Raw genomic sequence first — 24192 nt, 5'->3', positions numbered from 1 at the left:
TGTTGATAAGAAAGACAAAAAAGTCTGGTTAGTGGATGTGGCAGTGCCTGAAGACAGCAGAATAGAAGAGAAAGAGCTGGAGAAGATAACAAAATACAAAGATCTCCAAATAGAAATAGAAAGACTGTGGCAAAAGCAAGCAAGGGTAGTACCAATAGTGATAGGCTCCTTGGGTGCAATCCCAAAACAACTGGAGCACCATTTGAACACCATTGGCATTGACAAATTCGCTATTAGTCAATTGCAAAAGGCGGCCTTGCTAGGAACTGCTTCCATCCTGCGACGATACCTGTAATACCATCCACATCTGCCTATCCCAGGTCCTGGGTAAGGACTTGATAGGTAGACAAAATGCCAAATCCAATCTGAACATCCGGCTGACTGTGCGATGATCCATAATAATAATAATAATATGCAACTTGGATTTCCTTCTAATCTGATTTTGGAGAATGGGAGCCAAGTTGATTTTTTCAAAGTAATGCCTGTCTCTTTTATTTACTTGAGGTTACATTTAGGTTGATACGTGTAGTCCTGGATGTATGACCACAACTGAACCCAAAATTTCTGTTGCTAAGTAACACATTTGTTAAGTGAGTTTTGCCCCATTTTACACCCTTTCTTGGCACATTTGTAAAGTGAATCACTGCATTTGTTAACTGAGTAATACGGTTGTTAAGTGATTCTGGCTTCCCCATTGACTTTGCTTGTCCAAAGGTCATAAAAGGTGATCACATGACCCCAGGACACTGCAACCATCATAAATATGAATCAGTTGCCAAGCGTCTGAATTTTGATCACATGGCCACGGGTATGCTGCAACAGTCATAAGTCTGAAAAACGGTCATAAGTCACTTTTTTGATGCCGTTGTAACGGTCACTAAATGAACTGTTGTATGTCGAGAACTATCTGTATAGTGAAGCTGTTCAAACTATCTGCCCTCAGACCTGATTCAGAAGTTACCATTATCACGAACTTACTACAGTAGATCTTTGCTCTTCACAGGCCACATTCTGAGCTGATTCACATTTCTGCTAAGGCATAATGTGCTTTGGCTTATTACCCCAAGGGTACTGCCAATCATGGCTACCCTTGGGGCTCTGCATTATCAAACATCAAATCAGAAAACCTATTAAGTACAATGTATAAGTGTGAATCCATACTAAATTCTCAGTCCCTTAAACTTCTTTTACAGTGTTTGTATTAATATTACAAGTAAACAGTATCCAATATTGTTTTAATATTATTGTGTGATGATATCACATTATCATTAATATAATTAATGTTAACCATGAGCCAGAGCTAGGAACCATAATCCCAATTTATATTTCAAAAAATAATTGTAAGAAAAACTACATTTGTTAGTGGACAGTTTAATAGTTCATACTAGGAAAAAGATTTTTCGTTCCAGAGAAGGAAAGATGAGGAGAGAGAAAAGAGAAATTTGCAAAGCAGATTGATTGTACCATCAGACAGAGGGGGTCCAGGTATAATGCTACATAGCTTCTAAGGAAGAACCTGGGCAGGAGAAAAATACAAGCTGAAGTTGTAGGTTCAACTTCTGCTTTTCCACATGGATCTCTTCTTCTCCAATGATTGCAATTGCAAAAATTGTTTGAAATGCAGAATATGCTGTGATCCCTTTTTAATTATTTAATTATTGCTATTGTAGCTATTGCTACAGACATTCCTTTAATGTCTGAACCACTGCCCTTAGGGTGGCTTCAGTTGATATTTATTACTACACTGTGTACTTTAAACATTAAAACACATGTATCTAGAAATTATAGATATAAAAAAATAAACAAAAGTAGAATAAAACAGCACAATAGCGATGATCACTAAGATTAATGCTATTCTGTGGTTGAGTGAGTGAGTGAGATGACTGAGAACAAAAAGAGACACTTGATTGAGCAATAGGATACATCAAAGTCCTGGTCAGATAGAAGAAGGCACAAATAAGCTTCATATTCTCTTCCAGCTTTTTCTTCAGAATAGGATTTGAGATTCCCTGTAGAAAGAGCAAAAGAGGAGCACATGGCTTGGGGATTCTATAGAGCCATCCCCATTTGGCATATGTCCTGGTGTCGAGGGATATTTTTAAAATACCTCAAAGAACTGCAGGAGGGAGAGCATCCAACCCACCCAAGGTGAAGATCTGGATAAATTTTCAGAACCAAAAAGGAGGAAGGATTGGATGATAGCACATACCCATTTGTGAGGGAAAATCCAAGGACTACAGGATTAGATACTAATCTTAGATTAACTTTAAAATATAATTTGCTTAAAATCTGGCATATTGGCATAACCTAAAGAGAAGAGGCTTTGCAAAAAGAGATCTAAAGATTGCTAGTAGCTCTTTTTAACAAGTTGATTTAAAACAGTGTCTAATTCTACTAGGGCCAGAAGCTCAGGGAAAAAAGCCACTGGGTTAAGTTTGGAAGAACATCAGTTCTAGACTGTGCAACTTCAAAGTCTATCCAGATCTTGCTTTTGGCTAGATTATTCGTCAATATACCATCCTGCTATTGCTAGAAAACCATTTGCCTAACACTAAGCTTGGAAGTTGGGACAACAGTGTAAGGTTAAATAATAGTGTTTCTTTTCACTTTGCAGATACATTTGCCAGCAAAGTAGCAGCAACACAAGATCAATATGCAGATGCTTCCATAGGTAACGTGACTGGTAGCAATGCTGTGAATGTTTTCCTGGGAATCGGCGTAGCCTGGTCCATTGCTGCAATCTACCATGCAGCCAATGGGGAGTCATTTAAAGTCAGCCCAGGCACCCTGGCTTTCTCTGTCACCCTCTTCACTATATTTGCTTTTATCAGTGTTGGTGTGCTCCTCTACCGGCGAAGACCAGATATTGGAGGTGAGCTAGGCGGGCCACGGACTGCCAAGATTCTGACCTCATCCCTCTTTGTGCTGCTCTGGCTCTTGTACATATTTTTCTCATCTTTGGAAGCCTACTGCCACATAAAGGGCTTCTAAAGAAACTATTGAAGATAGTATCTATATGTATCTATATATAGAAAGAGAGATATATAGATATAGATCTAATATTATTGAACAGAAAAGAAAAAAATTTGCCATGTTCACTTACCTATTGATGGAATGTAGCTTTGTGGTAGGAGTTTGAAATCTGCAGGAGTCTTCACCAGGAGCAGCAGCATTGCAATGGAGACATGGATGCAGGGCTATCTTTGCAACTCAGCCTACAAGGTCATGATGGAGTTACTTTGTATTTCCCTTTTCCCTCCCTCTCTAAGAAGCAGTTGGATGTCAAAGGGGGTTGTTTGGAAAGACAAAAAGCCAACTTTAAGTTATATCATATTGGGTGAAGGACTTAAGTGGGAGTTCTTGACTTTCTGACCAATATCTTTGTTGCCTTCTTCATTAACTCAAGAACAAGCTGAATCACCACCCTGAGTGACACGTGAGTCTAGAGTGACCAACACAATCCAAAGGGGTTCCAACCCTATGCTGTTTGTGGGGAGGATAATTTTGTTTGAGGTTTTGTTTTGTTTGTTTTTATTTTTGCTTCGATCCCTCCTTAACTGCCTGGTTGTTCAGATGTTATTAAACCACAGATAACCCTTTCCCATTATTTCAGAACTCTATTTATGACCAGCACACTCTTAAAAGAAAAATAGCCACCTAAACCTAAACAATTCTCCATTTGCTCCAGACTGTGGATTATAGACTCATGCCCAAAGCCCTAGCATTTTCCCCTGTATTTCTGACATATTGTGTCAGATAAATTTCAGTTCCCTCCTATTCCCTTTCCATCTACCAATAGATGCTGCTATGCTCCTTCTCATACTCCAAATTGGGAATGCTTTCATTGTACTTGTTGTAACACTTTGCATGAATGAAGCAAACCATAATCTGTAATATAGCATTGAATAGTGATAGTGAAGCTGACTGACCATTGAAAATGCAAGCGTGTTTCTTTCCATTTCTTTTCAATGAACAGAGTGAGAGTCCAGAAATGGCTGGTATTCATTCTGTTGCTCTCTATAAGGTTCCTAAGAAGCAATAACTAAGAGCTGGAGAAAGTCTTAGGTTTTAAAGGGAAGAATTTGTGCAAGTTTTATCACATAGAAAGGGATCTTTCTATGTTTACCAGTCAAGTACAGGACTCAGAACGTTGTTTATACTGAGTCAAGCCAGTGACCTATCTAGCCCAGGACTCTCACTTAGAGTGATTCTCTGAGGTCTCAGGGAGAAGCCTATCCAGCCCTGTAACTATTTTAACTGGTGATTCCATGAATTGAACTGTTGGATAGATGACACGCTAGCATGTGCTTTACCACTGAGTTTTGTGGATGAATTTAGCCTGTTGGAATTAATTGGACTTAGCATTGTTCATTTTAAGTATGAACAGCTGTGTTGAACCCTAAATCACCAGAACATCCTTGAAGTTTTTTTCAATCGCCCATTTTACCTGGAGTATTTATGCTGCATATGCTCCAGATGCCAATTCTTTGGTCTCTTGCATTGTTTATTCTCTCTGTTCCTGCTCTTGCTCTATGGAAATCTCTGAACCTTTGTAAAGGGCAACCCACCATCAGAATACTGTAATTCAAATTTATTCTCCCATGCAGAAGTTAAAAAATTCTACCACTCATTGGCCTTCAGAACAACAATGAGTCCTAGCAAGAAATGTGACACTATCTGGATTGTCTGGCAGTGAATTGGCATTTATCTCCATGAATTAAAAATATCAGTATTGCTGTAGACATTGATGAGTACATGTCAACAATGTACGTATCAATGTTCAGAATAGATTAATGTACCAAAAAGAAGCTTTGCTTGGAATCTATCATTTAGGGACAGTGCAACTGAATAGTCCAGTGATATTTATTTTGTAGCTGGTTTGTCTATTGATTTCTTCATGCGCTGTCTTTCTATTATTATTTTTTTCATTCTTCAGAACTCCCTCACCACTACATCTGAAATATCTAAAGCAAATTTAAAAGGGGATTCAGGAGAATGAAACTTTTTGAAATAATTCATTTTTCATTATTAACTAAAAATAGATTCTATTTATGGGTGCCAGAGAAGTAAAAATGTACATGACTTTGCTGCTTCCCTAGTCACATGGAAGCAGCATGGGTAGCCATGTGCAGTACAGGTTTTATACCTTAACAATTGTCATAAACACTGTAATTGCAGTGGTAACCAGTTTCTGAAAAAGAAAACTGACACGTAATTAGGGGAAGACCAAAGCCATAGATGTTTCCATATCATAAAAATATAGCCGTGCTTACAATGATTAAGGAGCTGTTCTCTAGAGTATCAGTGGAGAATCTATGGCCCTTTGGGTATTATTGGACTCCAGTTCCCACCAGTGTGGCCAGTAGTTCAGAATCATGGGAGTGATATTCAATAATATTTGAAGAGTCTCAGGTTTATCCACCTCCAATTGGAAAATGAAAAGCTATATATGTAAAATATATTTCTCATTGTTACTTTAGCAGTGCTGCTGGATGTCGGTTGAAAAAATATGTAGATATATTTCCAAGTATTTCTCCCAAATATAGAATGATATTCTTTTGGAGTTTATAATTGCTCCTTTATTCACGGGGGTGCGTGACTGATAATGACAATTCTTCTATCACATGATCCATTTTCTCATGGACAGTAACATACACATCCAGTATGTTATGTAAGCAAAGTGGCTGTATGAATTCGCATCCATAAAATCCTACAATCCTTAAATCATACAATCACAGAGTTGGAAATGACATGCTCAGTGCATTAATTAAATGGAAAGGCTAGAATACCAATGTCTGTAGATCATTCTATAAAACTGCAAAAACGTGAGACATATTTGATGCTGCAGGGAAACTAATTGTATTATAATGACTGAGTGAATAAAGTAAAATAGGGGATGCAATTTTTATGCATGTAGAATTTCATACTAGATTTCTATCTGTATATGCAGCCCAGACTCATTGAAATTAATGATAATTTTTCCAGAGTAATGGATCGGATGCCTCGGGTATTTAGGGATTCTGTTCAATATAATGGCAACCTTTTTCCCATTAATTTCAGTGCAGAGGCTACCTATTCAGATGCAGTTTTATTTGCGCATGATCAAGCACACAGAAAGCTTTAAAAGGCCTAGTCTACATCACCAGTGAATGTACATTACCTGTGGCTATCTCAAATCCTTAGTAGTATCTCTTAATCTAGCTATAAAATTAAAAAAATAAAATTGTTCTCACATCACATGGTTAAAAGGATGGAAGTTAGACTAGGTTTTCAATCATTTTGAACAATCTGTGGAATGCTTGAATTCTGAGTTTTTCTTTTAATTTTTTTTTTCCTGTAAATTGTTTATCACTTTTGAAGGCTTTTTGTTCTCTGTTTAATTTCATTTGATTTGTCTGTTATGGACTGGGGGGGGGAATAATATTTGGGTTGTTCAGGGATCATTAATAATAATAATAATATGATTATTGTGTTTGTGTAAAATTATTTCATTTCATCTGTTTTCTTTCATTTTATTGATGTGTGTAATGCACATTAACAGAAAAAGTGTGTACACTAATTGTGATCAACAGTACACTGAGACACAGATAATAAAATGTATAATTAGTTTTGATTTAAAGATCAGTACTGCTGCATTTTCCCTCTATTCTGTCTCATTTCTTTTTTCCATTAATTCATCTCATCTAGTTCATTTTGTTGTTGTTGTATTATTATGAAATGATATATTATTTGCTTAAACTAGAAGTATAATGGATTCTAAAAAATCTGGGAAATGCATTTACCAATCAGAAATTTTCTGATGCTTCAACTCTATCTAGAAAATGCAGTCAGAGAAACAACCATATTATTTGTTAATTCCTTACAATGCATACATTCCTCATAATTTATTCTATTTAAAATATTGTACTACTACAAAATCACATTAATTCAAAATACATAATTTTACATTTAAAATTATCACATAATAGTCTTTCATCCTTCAAAATATAATTTTATTTAAAAGCTTGGATTTTAAAGTTTTAAAGTCTGACTTTCTTTTCATTAACACATAATCAAATCAAGGAATTTACCCCAAAATTCACATAATTACAAACATCATAATATTTTAACAAGCAAATTTTTAAATTAGTAACCTTACTCATTTTATATATATTCACATTTGTTGTTTTGTTTCAGTATTGAACATTAACTTATTTTTAAAGTTCCATTTCATATATTTCCTCATTTTCAATGGTCACTGTCCTACAATTGAATACTAAAATCTCAGTTAAACAAATAAAAATGCATGGCAAAAAAAACCCTTCTTAGAATTGTAATGGATGCAGGTGTGTCAAACTGTTAATTCAAGTAGACCAGAAGCAGTATGTGGCCCAATTAGTAGCCAATATCAAGAAGTAGGCATGTATTCAAAACAGGAAGAGCTAGGGAAAAAGCAAGAGAAGATAGCCATTTGGGGCCAAGACAAGTTGAATTTTGAAAGTGTTGTCACAAAAGGCTGTCATATAGAATAAAACACCTTAACAGCTGACAGGTGTTGTCTGCCACTACAGTTTCCTTTGTCTTTTCCTTCAGGTAGGTCTGCACACTGCAAACAAATGAATTATAGTAACTATAGTTACCCATCATTTCATTTTCTAAGGCTGAGCTAGGAAATGAGAAGCTGTCTGGTAATTGTGTTGTGCCAATTATAGAGTACCAAAAGGGGGAGAAGCCAGCAAGGTTAAAGCTCTAAAGTAAAAGGAACATATACTTGGGTAACATTTTCATGCCGTCTTGTTGAGATTGGGGATCATGCCCTGAAGATACATAAGGTTTTACAAGGCTGGCAGACCAAGATTGGTCCTTGAGAGATGGTTGTACTAGGACAATGTTCTCAGCTGAATTTGCTAGGTATCAGTAGAACTAAAGGATGCAGAGGAGGTAAGTAGAGAAAGTAACATGCTTGTGTATTGATTCAGGCTTACCCTCAGTCTGGCACATCATTCCATCCTCATTTATGATGCCAGCCTAAATCCCATTCAAATGATCCCTGGTAAATGCACAAAACTAGTAATGCCCAGCTAGAAATGAATAGAGGTCTGGTACATACAAGTAATGCATTGAAAATCTTACCTTAAACCATGCTCTCTGGCACAGGTTTGTGGAATAGAGGAAAACAAAATTTGACTGATTATTATTTTGTTAAGGATACTACATTAGGCTGCAAAAATCCGGACAACCACTGTGGCAGCGAATGTTACATCATTTCTTTGCTACTATCTAGTGGTCTTCCAAATTTTTACTGTTCACATCTAGTAACCCTAATTTCTGTAACTCTCAAAGTACAAGAGCATTCATAAAATTATGGAGATTATTCTGTTTGTGGTTCTAGAACTAGAAATCTGCTTGTTCCTAATGTTAAAAAATGTATGTTATGATAATTGCTTCTCTCCCTCATGCAAGTACACAGAGACTTATTTGTCCTCATAAAATAATTGTATTTCTCAGGTTAATAAAGTTCTATCATTTATCTGTATGAAAGCCCCTTTCAAAGCACGCAGAAGAGATTCTTCATAGAAAGAATGTTCATATCTCATTAAGTATTCCATTAATACATCTTCTGCTAAGAAAGTTTTACTAGAAACAATAGCAATACCCGGCATTTCCCAAGGCAGTGGTCTCAACCTTGCAAACTGGCTGGGGAATTCTGGGAGTTGAAGTTCACACATCTTAAAATTGCCAAGGTTGAGAAACAATGATTTAAGTATTAGAAGGATCTTTTCCTGTTAAAATGAACAGAGGTTTATCATCATCACCCAAAGTTATGGGATGGGTGAGGGGGAAAATCACAGAAGATTGTGATCTTCAGCACAGATGTGCTAATAGAAAAGACCTCTCCTATGAATTCAGTGGTCCAGTTTCATGATAGGCAGAGTTGCAGTCCCAGGCAATTCCATAGTTCACTATGAACTTTTCTTCAGCTAGGTCAATGATGGTAAACCTTTTGAGCTCGTCAAAACTTTGAGAAATGCCTAACTTGACTCTGCAGTTGCGTCTCACACACATACTAACAAACAAAAGAGAAATAATTCTCTATCTCACCCCTCCCCCCCCATCTAGGCCATCCTGAACAATGGCACTTCAGCATCAGGTGTTGGTGAATACTGGCGTGTCACTCAAAATGTCATGGTATATCACCTTTGACACCCTTGTCATAGATTCACCATCATTGAGCTAGGAAGTTAGAAGAAAAAACACACAAAGGGACAGCATGCAGTGTTAGTCTTGCTCTGTCTAAGGTTATGATGCAGTTGCCAAAAAGAAAAAAAAGCAATCGCTGCTTTAGAATCTATGTTTTCCTTGATCAGTGCAAGCATGAAAAATCGCTAACTTTTAATTCAGTGTCAGCAGAAAAGTTAGCAATTATTTGGAAACAACTGCTCCTCATATTTTATAATTTATGAAGCATTTTAATTTGAAAAATGCTTTGCAGTCCTCATTTGTTCAATTTTGCAAAATTCATTGCACAAGATTGCCCCATCACAGCTGAAACCAAAACCAAGAGAAGGTTAGGCAGTATTCATCAGTAAAAAGTTAATAAATAGTTGGCAGTATAACAATACTTCCAAAATCTTAATGCTGGAATAACATCACCCTTTCTTAACACAGCTAATTGTAACATCATGAAATCACTGCTGTGGCTGTTTTACAAAAGGAAACTGAGAAGCACAAAGATCTGAATCAGATGTTAAACTTTGGTATACTGTATAGGTGAAAGATTAGGGCTGACTAAACATTATTGTTTCATTGGTTCCTATCCATTCCGACTCAAAACTGGCCCAGGAAAGTTACTTCAAAGGATTTCAGAGCAATAATGCATTTGGAGAATAATTTGGAAAGCCACTGAATATGAATAAGGAGGGACTGCAGCTTCATTATTGGGAAATTCAATAAACAGCACTGCAATCAGCAAAAACATAAAGAAAATAATGGATAAATGAATTCAAGGTAGGAAATGCCCATTCCCCCAAGCTTTTTCATTCATGCAAAGCAGCCAACACTGTTCAGAAATTTCTAATAGAGTCTCGATACAAATACAGTGCACCACAGAATCACAATATTTCTTTTAATCATGGGATGTGGGAAACGGGGCTAACACTGGATTGCTTGCTCTTTAAGAAGGATGGAATATGGCACTCCACATCCAATTCCTTTACATCAGGGGTTCCCAACCAGGGGTGCTCACACTTCCTGAAGGTGCAAGATGATATTCCAGGAGGTGGGAAAAGGTTGGGAGCCGCTGCTTTACATCAATCATGGAAAGCTGATGTAGTGGGCTTCCGTCTGAAAAAGAAAAGTGAAGGGAATTAGGGCAAGAGTCAGACATCACAGTAATATATGGCTCTTGTTAGAAATAGATGGCAGTTTGACTCAGGAGGTGCCTGCTTGGTGGAAACATACCAAACTCCCAATTTTAGGCTAGCAGAAGCTATAGTGATGATGTGAAAATCTCTGCTCTCGTACTCATGGGGCAGGTAGATTTCTCTTCCTTATTTAGATCAAATTCTGAAACTCAGACAAGAAATCTAAATCAAACCTATTAATTAACAATTTAAAGACTTGCCCAGGCATGTAAAGCAAAATAGTACTATAGAATATTCCTTCTACAATTTTTCTATTTTCCAGGATAACTACATAATTCCTTTTTAAATTAATGCCAGTGACTATCTAGCCGAGATTAACTTCCATAATACTTATACAAAGCACTTTCTCTTTATCAAGAAAACAACAAGATATTTTAAGAAAAGTTGGTCTGCAACCTTCCCCGGCTATACAATTTTCTTGATAGATTATAAGTGGATTATGAGAAAATTAAATACTGGATGAGTCATCAGTCTTTCCCCACACACACACACACACACACTTCTTTAAGCAAGCTATGTACCATTAACAGGAATAAAATAAAGTAAAAAGAAATCTGTGCAATGTGTGCATTTAGATGTGCAGTCTTGTTTAAAATAAACCCAGAAAAATTTGTAGTTTGCCAGCTGATTGCTTGCAAGGAAAGGAAAAGATGAGAGACTGACCGTGAGAAAACTTCCAAATAAAGCATGTATCTTGCGTCACAAAACATATAGCTAACTTATTAAAATTTCTAAAATTCATGGGCAATTTGTAAAAAAAAAATCAAATTGTACAGTATGGGAGATCTGATTTCCCCAGTTAAGAAAGCAACACTGAAGAAAAATTATTTGATACCTACATATCTTAAAACATTATTTAGAAAAGTTATTCTCCCTTTGACAATGAATTGCTGTTTCACTGGGATGTGGAATAAAGCTTTCTTGCCTTTTTAGCTAAACAAGGCACTACATTTGTGGGGTTAGTGTGGTGTGATATATGTCTGTTGGTCAAGACAAAATGTTTGTTTCAGGTAACATAAAGAGTCCTAGATTTTCCTGTGTACTTGCTCCCTTGGTAAGTTCTCTTTCCACTAAAGATTTAAAGTGTTTTGTTATTATAGTCAGGGTAACATAAAGTAGCACAAGACATTTTATTTTGGTTTAAAACAGAAACATTGATTTTTTTTTTTAACCAAAACTGCCCTTTTGCATTTAGGTATAATCACTACAGACCTGGTATAAACTTCATGCCATTTTAAAAGAAAAGAAAGGTTCCTTTATAAGCACTCCATTATACAATGCAGAAAACTATATAAAGCATATCCACACTATACCATACATGCAAACTAATCTAACAGTCTTTTTTCCCTTTGGAGATATAGATATATTGTAACACTCAGAGACAATTGGCTAATTAGACACGGCATCTGAGACATCAAATATTATTCTAATGTCAAAAGGAATTTTGGTTGAAAGGAATTAATATTGAAGCTGAGGGCCTTCCACATTACACAAGGGTTACTCCAGAGTTTGTTACAAAAATTACAAAACAGAAAATTATTCTTTGTGACCCCATGGGTAGGATAATATCAAATGGGTTTAATAGACAGAGAGTCTTGGGCTCATGTTAGGAAAACTCCCAGTGATAAAAGAAATTCAATATTGGAAATAATGCTGTAGTACTCCAAAGGTGTTTAGGTAGTCCCTTGAATGACTATGATTATTATGTACCATTAAGTTATTTTCAACTCCTAGCAATCACAGACATCCTTTGTAAAAAAACGGGGAGGAAGGATTAATTAATTGGAAGCCAGATCCATATACAAGCAATATAAAATTAAAAGTTATCGAATTATGCTTACAATTTTTCCAAGCCAAATTCATAGTTAACAGAACAGATATTCTGGATTCTCATAAACATCTAAATCTTTTATCAAAAATCAAATTTCCCAGTAACTTCCAAAACAGGTCCTTCCCAAGTCTTCCCAAAGTCCTTCCTCTCAGAGGAACACCACCATTTATTCTGTGCCGTTCAATTTTCAGGCATCCTTTGTCTTAGCCTCTCCCCTGTTGTTGTTGGCTATTAAACTGCATTAATGTCTACTGACCCTTAAATTGAGATGATGCAGGTATGAATGGCACCCAGTTTTCAGTAAATTCCCTCTAGAAGAATATATAGGAATTTTGTTTTTGTTTTCTGGAATTATAGGATTCTTTTTCTATATTGTTTGATGTTCTTGATACCAGCATGAGTCAAGGGGTAGGTTAGAAAAAATGACCATTTTGTTCTTTTTTTTTTTTTTTTTGCTATCAAGCAGCTTTTCTTTTTTTGTCTTACATTTCTGCAAAAGCCTAACAAAGATGAGGTGGTCAGCATGACAGGCAAAGCTCTAAGCTTGCCTATACTGTTAATCTATCTAGCATATTTAGCTGATTTATAGCCTGCTAGAGTGAAAGAAACCGACAGCTAGGTTTCTCGTATATGTATAAATATTAGTATTATTGGTGATTCTTCTCTCTTGTAAAGAACGTTAGTGTCTTACTCCTTCTACATAAACATGTTTGTATTGGTACATGTTCTGTTGCTTGTGGGTATTATTTTGCACATTATCATCTTCCATCTTTCCCCTACTTACTTTTATGTGTAAATTTTGCAAATAGAAAGATTTCCAGTTAGTGAAATTCTTTCCCTGTTGGTTTCCTGTAGTATTCATATTTTTGGGGGGATTTCATTAACTCCACGTTTTGGCTATAAATGCTTCCTATAAACAAATTAGACTGTTTCAATTAGATTGGAAGAAAAGGAATAGAAAAACATACCTGTTTGAGTTATTGTTAGTTCTATTTTTAAATATTGAGGTAGCACATTCTACATTATAGATCCTTCATATTCACATTTTCCATGCCTCTGATAATATTGTAATGTCTTAACATGAGCATAGGCCTGCTTCTTTTTTTAAAATAAGCCTGGCTGCAAACTGCCAAAAGCTTTGGCTTCTCCAGCTACAGTTTCTTATAGTGCCATACACAGTTCCTTCAAGATTACCTTAGTATACTGAGGGAATATTATGTCTCCTCAGCAGAATCGTCTCTCTAAGGTCTTAGGTGGTGGGAATCCCCAACTCCATTACTTTCTGTTCAGATAAGAAACCAGGTACTTTTCACAAGATTACTCTGAGTATCCAGTTTTTGCTATTTCCCCCCCAAGTTTTTTTTTTTTTTGCAATTTCAGATGCAATGGCCAATCCAAAAAAAAAAAAATCATGGCAACCTATCAGTTTTGTAGTTAATGCAGGGATTCATAATATAAGCTTTCAAAATGACTGAAGGTGTCATAATGCACATAGCTGTAAACTTAATGCATAGCAAGCTTTTACAAAATTAGTTTGGAGGGATATTTTGAGGGATTTTTAGGATAAAATGGGAGTGATTTCCTTTCCAAAAGCTCCCTGCTCTCATTTTCTTCTCTTCAACACACACACACACACACACACACACAGAGAGAGAGAGAGAGAGAGAGAGAGAGAGAGAGAACAACAACTTATGGAAAAATGGGCGCACCTCCTCATGTGATATCTCTACCAGGCCTCCGGTTCTCTGGAAGAAACCTTTGCAAGTCATAGTCCCTTTTTAGGCTGCCCTCCACTTCACAGAAATATGGCAGTACTTCCAAAATAAATATATGATCTAGATATTTTGAACAAGTTCATACAGGATTATTTTTTAAGCTCTCATCCTAGGTATTACTTTGTTTTAATGGAGGCCTATATTTAGAAGGGTGAGTAGTTTGTCATCAATTCCGATGAAACCTGGCACTGCCAAGTGAGAAAATGCTAGGAATTCCATTGTCATTCTTCTTCATATTCACATTTTGCATTCCTCCGATAAAATTGTAAAGTCTTAGCATGATCATAGGCTTTCTTCTTTTCTTAAAATAATGCTTTGCTTAAGAATGCCAACAGAACTAATGTTGCTACTACTTAACTTTGCAATTTGTAATTACAACGATCATTTAATATTCTGTGTGAGTGTAGAAGTATTTATCTATTTTAAGAAGGAAGGAAATGAAGACAAATATTCCCTAAGTTTTATTTTTATGCATTATGATCCTATTTAAAAAATGAGGAGAGACAGAAATAACATCCTTTTAGGGGAGAAAAAAAAATAACACTATGATGCTGATACAATATCCCATTCTGAATGCAAATTCTGCTGGAGATTTTCTTTAAGATGTTGAAAAATATAATACTTTAATATTTTAGATGAGAGCCAAAAATTAATTATCAGTGAGATTAAGCATATCAGTATGAATGTCAACTAATAACCAGAAACCCTCATGCCAAAATTGAGTTTCTGAATATTACAATAGATGAAAGTTTCTAATTTAATCAACTCCTACTAACAATTTCCAGCTTCTCTGCCCTTAATGCACAGAAATGTGCTTAGGTCTCCTACAATCAAGCAAAGTATTTACTTTGGGTTTATTTTAAACTTAATTGTTTTCAGCAGGATGAAAACTTGAGTGTAACTTTATTATTTAGGCCATGATCTCTGTTTCTACAGCAACAGCCTTTTAAAAATAAGGTTCCCCAGACCATATATACAGATCTAATTCCCTCCACTGAAATTAGCAAAGAAGGTTCAGCATGAGGAGGAATGGTATGCGCATAGACATAGACGGAATGGTTGGCCTGGAAATGCTTGCATTTGATTAAAGGTTTTTGCACCATGAAGTACTGTTTTCTCTCACATTCATAAGGTACATTTATGCCTTGTCACATCCAGTATCTGGGGTTGATCTTGGACTAAATCTTAAGAAATGCATGCTGAGCTTTTGCTCTCATTGGTGACTTTTCTTGGGAATCTATGTAAGTTACAGTATATCAACATAAGATTTAAGTGCAAACATAGAAAGGAGGCTTGGATCCATCCTCACAACAGATGTTATCAGGAGCAGAGTCAAATCAATAAATAGGCAATACCATCTTGATTATCTCTTCCTTTGTAGAACTAGACAGAAGGATACTCAGAAGTGGCCACGTTCTTTCTTTGTTCCTGGATTCTTCTTAGATCACCATATTTGTCGGTCTGGGTATAGATGGAAAATACTTTTTAAAAGCTATCTTTGCTTCATTTTAGGCTTATAAAACTTTCACATGTCATTTCGTAACAGACTGGACACTTAAGAAACAACTTCACAAAGATAAGACTGTGTAGTGCTGGTTGATTTGAAGCATAAAGTTGTGTTTGTGTTTTTCCACTGTGGCATGGCAGATTCCGTTCCCTTTCAACAGCTGATATGGTGGGATTTGTCTCAGCGTGTTCTCTCAAAAAGCTGACTCCAAGTACCACAGTCAAGCATTTTCTTCACTAGGACAACTCAAATTTACAAAATAGTATGCTATATGCTATAGTATATATATTGTAGCATTTTGTGTATAGGATTTCTGTGGAAAAGGCTGGTTTGAGGGTCTTTTTTGGTAAATTCCTAATGTACATACCAGTTCTGAAGTTTGGAGATACTATACTGTCAGATACTAATTATCTTTGCTTTTTAAGTTCCTTAATGATTAGACGTGAACACCTTTATTTCTTCAATATCCAGTAAAGACTTAACAGACTTTCAATTCCGTGGAACTGTTCTGTGTTGAAGCACTTATTATGCTTCACATATAAGAAAGAACAACAATTTCAAGCACTTTAAATTTGGAGTACAGACACAGGGGTCCAGAAAAAGAAAAGCCTGTCAACAGAATGTTTATTTGCTTCTAATGTGCAGAAAGGAAGGAAAGGAAGGAAGGAAGGAAGGAAGGAAGGAAGGAAGGAAGGAAGGAAGGAAGGAAGGAAGGAAGGAAGGAAGGAAGGAAGGAAGGAAATCTACTTTTTCATTGTTCCATGGATTTCTTATTGTTCAATGAAAGAGGAAGCATGTCACTAACTTCATAATGGGTTTCTAAAGCAGAAGTAAAATCAGAAGAACATTATAACAAATGGACGATAGAAAATATCTGGCCAGGGGAACCGCCAAACTGTTCCCCTTCAAATGTGTTGGACCACTACAGCCACAGTCATTGTGGCAGAGGTTTAACATATCTGCAAAACTTTAAGTTGGAAAAGGCTGCTTTATAGAGCTTAAGAAGTGAAATAATTTTAAGAACATCTAATCACAAACTGATAGGATTCCTTTTTAGGATGTACTACCTTGGAGTACTGATAATAGATCACAAGACTGAAGGCCATCTATTTTATTTAAAAATAACAATATTGCCTAGTGCAAGGATAATTATGTTAAAAATAATCCAGACCCATCTGAAGAACTCTTCCAAAAGGTTTTATCAGTTTTGCTTTTTGTATAGAGGTTCATTGAAATAAGTAAATTATGCACTGTAGATGTAACAGGTCAAGGCAGCTCAACCCCATTATATGTCTTATCAAATAAATCCAATTTCATTTAAAATCATGAAATGCAAAGTGAGCAGCCCTTTACAGGGAAAATTATCCTGCCTTGTATGAGTTTAATGACTATAGAATGCCAGTTGTTTGCTAAATTACATGGCACTATTTAAAGCCTAGTAAGTATAAATTATATTTAAAGAGTCCTCATTAAATCTGTCCACATGTTTAGCTTTATTTTTAGTTTTTAAACTAGGGCCTGATTTGATGACCTGTATTAGTTTAACATTACTACAAAATGAAGTGCTTTGGTAATCATAAGCAGTCCTGTAAATAAGATCCCTCAGTCCTTGTTCAGTGATTCTTTATATCATTTCACTTATTCAAAAATCACAGGATTCCCCAGAGTGTTTACCTTGTACTTAATTATGAATTCCTAAATTAGATTCATAGAATTGAGATGAACTATTTAATCAAATGAGCCATCAAATCTAACATTCTCTTCAGTGCAGGAAACCAAATTAAAATATCTATAACAGATGGTTGTCTAAACTCTGCTTGAACTTACCCAACAAAGGGCAGGCCACCACCTCTTTAAATTGTTGCACTATTCAGAGTACAAGGACAGAGGACTGGTCTTAACATATCTTCAGTGTGGCATTTCTGTCATTTCTCCCTTGAATCTTTTCGAAGCTAAATGAAGCAAGCACCCTCAATCTCTCTTCATAGGAGTTTTGTTTCTGTGCACCTGATCATCCTCATTGCTCTTTTCTGAACTTTCCTAATTCTCCAAGTCTTCCTTAAAGTGCATTTTGCAGAATTGGACACAATGTTTTAGATAAGTTTTCACCAGCAGATAAGAAAGTGTGACTATTACTTCCCATGATTTAGCAACTATCTTCAATTGAGGCAGCTTCAAATTGCATTTGCCTGTTTTGCAGCTGCCACAAACTATTCACAGTCAACAATTATTCCTACTTTTTTCATAAATACTCTTATTTTCATTCTGTATTTGTGATTTTATTTATTTAATCTACATAGATAGGGTTGTTTCTTTGTTTGTTCAGATTGTTAAGTTCACCCACCAAAATCTTTTTTAATTTTATTTGTGCATTCTAACAAATTAATTATCCAACGGTACTGTGCTACCTGCAGATTTGATTTTGCACCTGTTCATCCAAATTATTAATAAAAAATATAGTGAGTCCAAGAATGAAACTTGTAGAAGCCTATTTAATATTTCTCTCCAATCACTGATAAACAATTTCTGATTACAGACTCATCTACATTTTTTTAGACTCATCTACATTTCAGTTTAACTGTCAAGCCATCCAGCCTATATTTAACTAACTTGTTGATCAGGTCATGAGATACTTTATCATATGTTTTATAGGTATTCTTACATTGTTTAGTGATCACAAAACAACTGAGCTACTCACTTGTTAACTAAGAAAAAATATCACTGTGCTTATCATTTTAGTTTGGTTTTCCTTTGCTTTATAGATCTGCAAAGATTGTAAATGCCAGGATTGACTACAAGTTACTTTTTCATCACCATTGTAACTATGAGTAAATACTGAATGAGGCAGTTGCTAAAGGCTTACTTGTACTAAAATCAAGATATATTGTATTAGAGCATTTACACTGTCTATCAAGAAAGTTAGACAGAAAAAAAGATTAAATTTATCTGGTAAGTCTGCTAATTACTGCATCAAAGGCGCTCACAAATTATTATTATTTTAGCAAGTGGTATTCCTTGGTTGACCACCAAGGAATCCCGGGCTATAGACCAGACTGGAAAGTAAAAAAAAAAAAAAAAAAACCATGGAAGAAGCTAATAGAAAATAATGAATGGTTGTGAAATTTAGCTTGACTTGAATAATGTTTTACCTTTTCTGATCGATTATTTTATAATCTGCTCCAGAATCACCCTAAGCAGGCTGACTGATATGTATCTTATAGGATCACTGTTTCACTTCCTGAAAGTAGCAACATTTATTCTCTTTCAATCTTCAGGATTGCTCAAAGATAATGGACAGATGAGACCCAGTGTGGTTCATTGTTAATATGTTGGAACAGGACTACAAAAATTGTGGTTCAATGCCACAATAAGTTTACTAGTAGCTTTGGACCACTCATTCTCAGCTAAGCCTTGAGCTCCTGAAGGTGAGATGGGATATAAATCTTAAACAACCAAGGAACTAAGCATCAATCAGCTAGTACTTTAAAACCTGTCCCAGAGAAGTAACAGTTTAAATTAAATAGTATTCCCTGACCATTTTACCATCAGTCCCAAGCTTCATTCCCCTTTCAAAATGGCTGATGAAAAACATTGCTTTTTATTGATGGAAGCTGAATCAAAATAGGGTTATTTTTCTGTTGTTACCTGACTGCATATTGCAGTCTGAATCTGCTGATTCTGTTCTCTTTCTTTGAACACCTTTTTAAAAAGCTTTTTTTTTTATTGTTCTGAGAATTCTTCACTAGCTTCTGCTTGTCTGCAAATGGAAGAGATAGGTCAAGCAAGTATTTACTGAAAATATTTAAAGAATTCTTTAAGAGAACTATAGCTATTATCTCTAGTTTCTTTGTTTTATCAATTTATTTTCTGCTTTTTCCAAATGATTGTATGCATGAATGCAGATCCCAGTTATTAGTAACAAAAAGCCTGTTCACAATGCAAGAATGAGTACAAGCATTTAATAGAATTAACATATAGTTAGTCTAATTGACTGATATAAGATAAACTCATTTCTTATGCAGAATGAAGATGAAAATGATTAATCAGACTTTAATCTAGACCTCTATTAACACTGATGAAGAAGTTTTGTATCTCTTCCTCCAGTCCAAGCCTTTTAAAAGGGGATTTTTAAAGGCAAAAAGAAAAAAAAATATTTGGATTAATTACCATAGCAAACCACAAAATATTTTGAATGTATACATGAAACATTTATACTGATACTAAATAAATATCCAAAGTTGCCTTCCTCAATCCGATGCCTAGATGTATTGCAACAGAATCTGTTGCTGGCCTGCTGTTATCCTGTAGATCACCTCGAAAAAGTACATCTAAAGCCACAGATGGATAATAAGCAATGTTTCAGCCCTCAAAAAGCACTTCAACATAAATACCACATAGAAAAATAACAATTGAGAATATCCCTAAGGGCAAATAAACTGGCATAAGATGTGTGCCATGTACCAGGCACATAACAATATGATCATTACAAAGTTTTTTAATTGGTTAATAAACATATTTATTAACTTACTGCAGTATGTGTTCATTTATAGTTTAATCTTCTCAAGCAATTTTGCTTTGTTATCTTAGCTTCCAATATACACATTATAACCAAGGAATTGTACTGGAGATGGAGAAGCGATGTAGAATAAGCTAGAAATAAATGCTGCTCTCCCCGCCATTTATCCAGCACCCCCCCTCACATGACTTCCCAGCCCGTTATCTGATTGACAATTCAGAGGGGAGAAGGCTCTCTAAGAAATGGCATATTAAACCAACCAACTTCTCTACTGCCAGTAATGCCATCTGATTGTGTCCCGTCCATTATTGCTTCTAGACATACATAAAGGTAACAGGAAGTTCTAACATGAGCCTCCTCTGACCTTATTTTTGTGAGAATCTAAATTTAGCTGCTAAATTTATGGCATAAATAGAGGATGCTGACCACAGAATATGCATGAAAACTGCCTGCCTTTCCCAGGACACTATACCCTGCTCTGTGAAGACTTTCCAAATTATTAGCCTCAATCATCTTTTTCATCATCCTAACGATTCCTGCAGGTGCAGGGTTAAACATAATTTTTTAAAAAATCATTTTCAACTTGCTTCTACTATTAGCTTAGGCTGCTTATTGCAAGAGTGAGGCATTGTCCCAATTAGACTAAAATAATTAGTGTGGAACTGGAAAATGGAATCAGTAATGTTCTCACTGATCTACCTATTGAGGCTGTTCTACTGTATTTTCATGTAGCAAGTATCTTCCATGAGCCTATATGCACACCCAAATTTATTTTCCTAATAATCCTTTGAATAGGGCGGAGTAAATGCAACATCTAGAGAACTGTTTCTTAAACATAGCCATCAAATCATTATAAAATATTTGAGGCACTCCCATTGTTGCAAAATCTGGGGCTCCATCAGGAAAGTAGTCTAAAGATCCCTGCAATGAGAAATTCATAAGTGCTTTTGGCCTCCAACTCAGAATATCACATATCTCACAAGATATCTAATATAAATCATTTGTAAAAGAAATCCCATTTCTGTATAAAGTACAAAAATGCCTTTATTCATTTATTCTATATCTTTCCATTCCATCTTAAAAACATTTAAAATAGCTCTTATAAAATGTTATCACAATTAGTTAAAATGATTTTTTGAATGGCTAATAATAGTGAAAGCAATCAAAGCTTCATATCCTCATATCCTTTAATATAGCAACCAACCATCACTCATTTGCTACTATTTTTATGTATGCATATATGTTTATGTGAGACATCTTATATACTGTTCCTATGTTCTGTTACACTGTTCCAGTAAATTTATAATCAGTTGGTACAAACAAAGGGCCTTCAATTCATATATTTCCCCAATTAAAAGTAAAGATGCAATCACAGGAAAAAAAAAGACCGGGCCAATTATCTGAAGATTTATGGAAATCTCAAATGCTGGAAGAGCCATATTTTCATATCTGTTTACTTTTAAATGTGTTCTTATGGGTTGCATAAAGCAAAATAAAGCAAGGGGAGAAGAAAGCCAATTCTTTTTTTTATATATAGGAAAAGCCTGTATATTTTATGATTGCCTTTGTTTTCACTTTCCAGTTATTCTACTTTGCCAATGTCTTTGGTGGTGATTATCTTAAATTCAAAGTCACAATGCAACTATACTATCAAGAAAGCCATATTATTTGTTGGTTATTCAGAGAAGGAATGGGAATATTCCCACATATCAATTATAAGTATATGTTGATTAAAAGGTCACATATTTCGTGTACTGGTAAATAACAATGTCATGCTGTATAAATTGTACAATCATGTATAAAGTTCTCATTGGTACATGCTGAATAGAAAATAATGGGAGGTAACATTGCTGTGAACAATATATATATTGAACATGATATATAAACAATATAGATACAATATATATATAAAATACACAACATGTATTTTGTACATGTATACATACACACATACACATTTCCCCAAACTATAGATTTATACTTCACTTCTTGAAAAGGAAAATTATTTTGGAAGTAAAACATTTCCTGGGAAATCAGTGTTAACTACCCAACAATTTGTCAGTTTTATCACAATAGAGCTTAGCCAACTTCATGAATTTCTTACAGGAAAGAGTTGTGTTTCTTGGTGGCCACAAAGAGTGTAAAACAACTGTATATTCTAGTGCAATTCATAGAAGAGATCTCTTGGCAAAGATAGCAGTTGCAGATAACCGAAATTATTTTCAGTTTTTCCTTATCCCTGACAAAAATTCTTAGGCCTATTACCTGCTACCATCTTGGAAATATGAAAGTCAATGAAAAAGGCTGTTACTGTAGCCTCAAAATAGAATTTGCAACTGCAATAAGCCATTGTAACTACCTTTCTCATGTTGCCTTTTTCAGTGCTAATCCCAAACTATGGGCACATTCAAACATTCCTGAATATCAGTGATTAACTCAAGAGATAACTCTTCAGTTGTAAAACTACTTTTATGCTGTCCACACTGCCAGCTCAGTAGGTAGCAAATGGCTGCTCCCTATTGTGTGGTCACGCTTACTGAGTTTAAGTATTTTTATGCTTATACTCAAGAGTAAGTGATGTGAAGCAGGAGTGTCTGCAGGGAAAGTCATAAAAGGTCAAAATGGCAGCCAACACCAGGCAAAGTCACATCTCTATTTACATGCTAATTGCGTAAAAAGAATTGCTTTTGATCGAGTAGCCATAGCTATCATCTTTGCTTTCTTGACTGCCTTGCAGATACCCATTGTATGATTGCATCTACAGAGACAAGCAAATTCTGAATAAGTGATTATTTAAAAACCAATTCTTACAATTGCCACAAGTGTTCCAACTGTTTAAGACAATTGATTTCTGTTTATGTAGCGTTAATCTGCAAATTACAAAAACACTGAGCAAATGCTCAAAAGGAAATGAGTCAACTCATTTTTATATTTGTAATGTGTGCTTATAATAATCAGGTAAATAAGTATCCATGTTGCTGATTCAGAAGAATGCAGTGTGATAATCCATGTGAAGCTGGGAATGATTGATTGTAATATTAACAGTCCTGACATTTGATTGAAAATATCTAAGTTTTTCTAATGTGCATGTTCTCTGTTTGGCTATGAACAGCATTATGGAAGAATGGCAGCTCTCCTATCAGTTACTACCTTATTGGAAATTCATTATTTTATATTTTGAAGAATGAGGATCATTCATATATGTACATTCATGGAGAGGGAAGGTCAAAGGTCAGGCATTTAGCTTCATGGCCAAGGGTGGCTTTCCTGTGGTTAACAATACAATTGATAATCGTAAATTTCATCATCATTACTGATAGGAAGGATGAAGGAAACCATAACAGTTCAGTGTAGATGCTGTATCCTGCCCCAACGAAGAGGAATAAATAAACTAAAGTTGCACAATTGCATCTCTAGTCCTGAAGCAGCAAATGTAAAATCCACCCAATTCAGCAACCCACTTTTCATTTAATAATCCTGATTAAGTGACCAACAAACACAATGGTTCGTTTCATGCCCAATGCTATGTGCAATTAAGCCTAGCTCTGCTTTTCCCCATGGGAAAAATAAAAATAAAATCCAGATACCCTTTCCTTCCATGTGACACAGAAGTAAGTGGAGATCTGTAAGTGCTACTGCAGTTTTACATCGAGGGATTGGGGACCTTGGCTGCAATCCAAATCAGGAGCTTACATTTTTGCTGCAGCAGTTCCCAGGGCTGAAGAGGCTAGCCGTTGCCCTATTTAAGAAGTAGCATGCCCTTCCTTTTAACTATTAAAACTCTTGAAACAGAAGCAACAAAGAAATGACTAACAATGTGCAAGGTTCTCAAACATGCTAACATAATTTCTTTCATTGTGGCCAGTTAATTTTTCAGTTTAATACTAAACCTACAAGGATGTCTACCATAATCTTAAATGGTCAAGTAGACAGCCTTTTTACAGAGGCCTATTGTCATTTTGATTATACAATATAGACACTTGCATATTATATATATGTATATAGTATATATATATATATATATGTAGGTCTTTGGTTATTCGGGTTTTCTCCCGCGTCAAATTGGAAGTGTCTTGACGACGTTTCGACGAAGTCTCATTCGTCATCTTCAGGCTGGTGCTTTCGGCTTCGTGCTTCGAGGAGCAATGTGTGGTCTTAGC

General features: G+C 35.4%; 1 protein-coding gene across 10 annotated transcripts in view; it reads left to right on the top strand.

The window, feature by feature from the left end:
* The window catches only part of SLC8A1 (solute carrier family 8 member A1), a 295009-nt gene extending 276412 nt beyond the window's left edge, over window positions 1-18597 (top strand). For all 10 annotated transcript variants that reach the window (XM_039320941.1, XM_039320937.1, XM_039320940.1 and 7 more), the window contains one exon: window positions 2615-18597. In XM_039320941.1, coding sequence (XP_039176875.1) covers window positions 2615-2991 — 377 coding nt within the window. In that variant the 3' untranslated portion in view covers window positions 2992-18597. The remainder of the gene's footprint in view (window positions 1-2614) is intronic.
* The last annotated feature ends 5595 nt before the right edge of the window (window positions 18598-24192 follow it).

Source organism: Crotalus tigris, unplaced genomic scaffold (assembly GCF_016545835.1).
Source record: "Crotalus tigris isolate CLP2741 ecotype Arizona unplaced genomic scaffold, ASM1654583v1 scf7180000023713.2527936, whole genome shotgun sequence".
In the NCBI taxonomy this organism is placed as follows: Eukaryota; Metazoa; Chordata; class Lepidosauria; order Squamata; family Viperidae; genus Crotalus; species Crotalus tigris.
The sequence above is the reverse complement of the archived record's forward strand: the minus strand, read 5'-3'. Positions and strand labels throughout refer to the sequence as shown.